Consider the following 5397-nt stretch of genomic DNA (forward strand, 5'->3'; position numbering starts at 1 on the left):
ATGTGATAAATCGATTATGAAGTCGATTCCAGTGTTTGTGACATAGAGAAATAAAACACTAAGTACCAAAAATCGATTATGCAATCGATTAACGTGTTTCCAATTTGACAATTTAAAACACTGTGCATCATAAATCGATTATACAATCGATTTTGTAATGCACTTATCCTATCTGGCCACAGGATAATCGATGTAGCAATCGATTTTGTCACATGGATCAGATTTCATTAAGATCTATAATACCAAGTTTCATTCTTATAAAGAAGAAACTGTCCTTGGGCAAGGCTTTGGTGAAAATATCAGCCAACTGATTAGTTGTATTGACATATTCAAGCTTGATCTTACCCTATTGATATTGATCCCTAATGAAGTGATGCCTAATGTCTATATGCTTGGTTCTAGAATTCATGACAGGGTTCTTTGTGGTATTAATAGCACTAGTATTATCACACATGATGGGCACAATACCTAGATCAACACCAAAATCAGAAAGGTGTTGTTGCATCCATAAGATTTGTGCACAACAGCTACCAACAGCTACATACTCAGCTTCAGCAGTTGAGAGTGCAACACTATTTTGTTTCTTGCTATGCCAAGATACAAGTGAGTTCCCTAATAGTTGGCAAGTACCAGATGTACTTTTTCTGTCCAATTTGCTGCCAACAAAATCAGAATAACCAACTTGAGTGCAAGTAGATCCCTTAGGATACCACAAACTAGATTTTTGGTTCCTATAAGATATCTAAAAATCCTTTTGACTGCACTTAGATGGGATTCTTTTGGATTTGCTTGGTACCTAGCACACATGAAAACACTAAACATTATGTCTGGTCTACTAGCTGTAAGGTATAGTAATCTTTTGGATTCTTTTGGATTTGCTTGTTCTGACTCATCTAATCTATGCAGTTCCATCTAATGCTCCCTGAGCTTTCCAAATAGAGTGGCAATGGTCATGTTTGCAAGGTCCTTTGATTCAGCAATGGTAGTGATCTTGGGTTGCCATTCTCTTGTCAAGCATCTCATTACTTTTCCTATTTGTTGCTCATTGTCCACGATTTTTCCTAGAGCATGTAGATTGTTGATGATATGAGTGAACCTTGTCTGCAAGTCATTGATTGACTCATCCTTCTTCATGTTGAACAATTCATACTCATGCATTAGAGTATTTGTTCTGGCCTTTTTGACATTTGTTGTGCCTTCATGTGTTTCCTGAAGTGTATCCCACATTTCCTTTGCAGTCTTACAGTTTGACACCCTAAAAAATTCGTCGGCGCTTATGGCAGAGGTGATGATGTTTTTAACCTTAGCATTGTATTCAACCTTTTTCTTGTCATCCTTAGACCAATATGATCTGGGTTTTGCGATTGATGAATCACCTGTGCCAGCTATGGTTGGTACAAAGGGACCATCTATTACTGCTTCAAGAACATCAAGACTACATGCTTCAAGAAAAATTAACATCCTCTCTTTCCAATACATGTAGGCAGCTCCATTGAATGCAGGGGGCCTTGTCAAGGATGCACCTTCTCCCAGAAAATCTACATAAGTCATTTTCTTTTATGTCAGTTAGTCTAAAAAAGATCAGGCTCTTGGTGCCAATTGTTGGAAAATATGACCTCTGATAGTTAAAATATATGAGAATTATGATCAACAAGATTATATAATTCTTTCCTAAGTGATGAATTAAAATCGAATACAACTTGTTCAATTTTAATTCCTATTTTAACAGTGAAAGATTCATACAGATTATACACAGCGGAAATTTAAAATCGCATGCAAGATTAATATGAAAGTAAAGAGAGATAGGAAATAGTGCACCGAGATTTATATTGGTTCAGCTATCAGTTTGATAGCCTACATCCAGTCCTGAAATCCAATCATATTTCAGCCTTTCCAATAGAATGATTTGAGAACGCTTTACGGATTGTCCAGCTCACACAAGGCGTATCTATCCAACTCACTCACTTCTATTTCTATACCACCAGATCCTTGGAGTTAATCGCCAAACTCTCACAAGATCAAGGTGAAACTTCTTCTTGATGATCTCACACCAACAAAGAGAGCTACCAGTTTCCTTACTGGATTTCTAAAACTTCAATTACAGAAAATTGTCTTTCACAAAGAATTAAAGTGTATCAAGAACTTTGACTCAATCACAATATAGGATATCCTCCAACTTTGGTTGATTCCTTGAGTTGCAAGCTTTTGTACCAAGTGTATGGTGTCTGCTTGTTTGCCTGAAATGTTTCTCAATTCAAATCATTAGATCAATCAAATACTTCATATGTATTGTATGTTTGGGAATTAAAATCAAAATCACAAACACACCTAAAAAATCTGGATCATCCATTAGGTGTTTTCGTATCATTGGATGAACATTTAGGTCATTTTCGTCCTCCGTAGGCTTAGTCTTGTCCAATTAGGGTTTTTAACCAATCTTGTGCATCCATTAAGTTCATTGGTGTCATTGGATGAAAATTTAGGTCATTTTCGTCCTCCCTAGGGTTACTTTAGTCCAATTAGGGTTTTTAACCAATCTTGTGCATCCAATAGGTGTGTTTGTGTTATTGGTTGAACATTTAGGTCATTGTAGTCCTCCCTAGGCTTATTCTTGTCCAATTAGGGTTGTTAACCAATCTTGTGCATTCAATAGGTGTGTTTGTTTCATTGGATGAACATTTAGGTCATTTTCGCCCCCCGTAGGCTTAGTCTTGTCCAATTAGGGTTGTTAACCAATCTTGTGCATTCAATAGGTGTGTTTGTGTCATTGGAATAAAATTTAGGTCATTTTCGCCCCCCGTAGGCTTAGTCTTGTCCAATTAGGGTTGTTAACCAATCTTGTGCATTCAATAGGTGTGTTTGTTTCATTGGATGAACATTTAGGTCATTTTCATCCTCCCTAGGCTTATTCAAGTCCAATTAGGGTTTTTAACCGATCTTGTGCATCCAATAGGTGTGTTTGTGTCATTGGAATAAAATTTAGGTCATTTTCGTCCTCCCTAGGCTTACTTTAGTCCAATTAGGGTTTTAACCAATCTTGTGCATCCAATAGGTGTGTTTTTGTTATAGGTTGAACATGCAGGTCATTGTCGTCCTCCCTAGGCTTATTCTTGTCCAATAAGGGTTTTTAACCAATCTTGTGCATCCAACAGGTGTGTTTGTGTCATTGTATTAATATTTAGGTTATTTTTGTCCTCCCTAGGCTTATTCTTTTCCAATTAGGGTTTTTCACCAATCTTGTGCATCCAATAGGTGTGTTTGTGTCATTGGATGAACATTTCGGTAATTTCCCTCCTCCCCATGCTTATTCTAGTCCAATTACGATTTTTAAGAATCTTGTGCATCCAATTACGATTTTTAACATTTACGTCATTTTCGACCTCCCTAGGCTTATTCTTGTCGAATTACGGTTTTTAACCAATATTGTGCATCCAATAGGTGTGTTAGTTTCATTGGATTCACATTTTGGCCATTTTCTTCCTCCCTATGCTTATTCTTGTTAAATTAGGGTTGTTAAAAAATCTTGATCATCCATTAGGTGTTTTCGTGTCATTGGATGAACATTTACGTCATTTTCGTCCTCCTTAGGCTTATTCTTGTCAAATTAGGGTTTTTAACTAATCTTGTGCATCCAATAGGTGTGTTTGTTTCATTGGATTCAAATTTTGGTCATTTTCCTCCTCCCAAGGCTTATTCTTGTTAAATTAGGGTTGTTAAAAAATCTTGATCATCCATTAGGTGTTTTCATGTCATTGGATGAACATTTAGGTCATTTTCGTCCTCCTTAGTTTTATTCTTGTCCAATTAGGGTTTTTAACCAATCTTGTGAATCCATTAAGTTCATTGGTGTCATTGGTTGAAAATTTAGGTCAATTTCGTCCACCCTAGGCTTACTTTAATCCAATTAGGGTTTTTAACTAATTTTGTGCATCCAATAGGTGTGTTTGTGTTATTGGTTTAACATTTAGGTCATTGTCGTTCTCCGTAGGCTTATTCTTTTCCAATTAGGGTTGTTAACCAATCTTGTGCAGTCAATAGGTGTCTTTATTTTATTGGATTCACATTTTGGTCATTTTCGTCCTCATAAAGCTTATTCTTGTCCAATTAGGGTTGTTAACAAATCTTGTATATCAATTAGGTGTTTTCTTGTCATTGGATGAACATTTAGGTTATTTTTGTCCTCCCTAGGCTTATTCTAGTCCAATTAAGGTTTTAACCCATCTTGTGCAACCAATAGGTGTGTTTTTGTTATAGGTTAACCATTTAGGTCATTGTCGTCCTCCCTAGGCTTATTCTTGTCCAATTAGGGTTTTTAACCAATCTTGTGCATCCAATGGGTGTGTTTGTGTCATTGTATTCACATTTATGTCATTTTCGTCCTCCCTTTTCTTATTTTTTATCCAATTAGAGATTTTGTCAAATCTTGTGCATCCATAGGTGTGTTTGTGTCATTGGATGAACATTTAGGTCATTTTCGTCCTCCCTATTCTAATTCTAGTCCAATTAGGGTTTTTAAACAATCTTGTGCATCCAATAGGTGTGTTTTTGTCATTGTATGAAGATTTAGGTCATTTTCGTCCTCCCTAGATTCATTCTTGTCCAACTAGGGTTTTTAACCAATCTTGTGCATCCAATAGGTGTGTTTGTCTCTTTGGATGAACATTTAGGTCGTTCTCGTCCTCCATAGGCTTATTGTTGTCCAATTAGGGGTTTTAACCAATCTTGTGCATCCAATAAGTTCGTTTGTGTCATTGGATTAACATTTATGTCATTTTCGTCTTCCCTAGGTTTATTCTAGTCCAATTAGGGTTTTTAACCAATCTTATGCATCCAATAGGTGTGTTTGTGTCATAAGATTGACGTTTAGGTGATTTTTATCCTCCCTAGGCTTATTCTATTTCAATAAGGGACTTTAACTAATCTTGTGCATCGAATAGGTGTGTTTGTGTCATTGGATTAACTATTACGTCATTTTCGTCCGCATTAGACTTTTTCTAGTCGAATGAGGATTTTTAACCAACTTGTGCATCAAATAGGTGTTTTTATGTCATTGGATGAACATTTCGCAAATAGGTGTTTTTATGTCATAAGATTCACGTTTAGGTCATTTTCAACATCCCTAGGCTTATTCTAGTTCAATAAGGTCTTTAACCAATCTTTTGCATCCAATAGGTGTGTTTGTGTCATTGGATTAACTATTTGGTCATTTTCGTCCGCATAAGACTTATTCTAGTCGAATTTGGATTTTGAACCAATCTTGTGCATCAAATAGGTGTTTTTGTGTCATTGAATGAACATTTCGGTAATTTTCGTCCTCCCTATGCTTACTCTAGTCCAGTTAGGGTTTTTAAACAATCTTGTGCATCCAATAGGTGAGTTTGTTTCATTGGATAACAT

General features: G+C 36.1%; 1 protein-coding gene across 1 annotated transcript; it reads right to left on the reverse strand.

Annotated features, from left to right (window-relative positions):
- Positions 1-898: 898 nt before the first annotated feature.
- Positions 899-1551, reverse strand: LOC140920441 (uncharacterized). The gene is made up of 2 exons (XM_073368713.1): positions 1177-1551; positions 899-922 (listed from the first exon to the last, which is right to left on the reverse strand). The coding sequence occupies exons 1-2, from the start codon at positions 1549-1551 to the stop codon at positions 899-901; spliced, it is 399 nt and encodes a 132-aa protein (XP_073224814.1).
- Positions 1552-5397: the final 3846 nt, after the last annotated feature.

The sequence above is a fragment of the Cicer arietinum genome, chromosome 5, assembly GCF_000331145.2.
Source record: "Cicer arietinum cultivar CDC Frontier isolate Library 1 chromosome 5, Cicar.CDCFrontier_v2.0, whole genome shotgun sequence".
Taxonomy (NCBI): domain Eukaryota; kingdom Viridiplantae; phylum Streptophyta; class Magnoliopsida; order Fabales; family Fabaceae; genus Cicer; species Cicer arietinum.

Excerpts from the sequence above, each read along its gene's own strand:
- LOC140920441 (XM_073368713.1), bottom strand. The coding sequence starts at position 1,551 with ATGACTTATGTAGATTTTCTGGGAGAAGGTGCATCCTTGACAAGGCCC. Across the intron at positions 923-1,176 it reads GCACAACAAATGTCAAAAAG|GGAGCATTAGATGGAACTGC; the intron begins GCCAGAACAAAT and ends TGGAAAGCTCAG.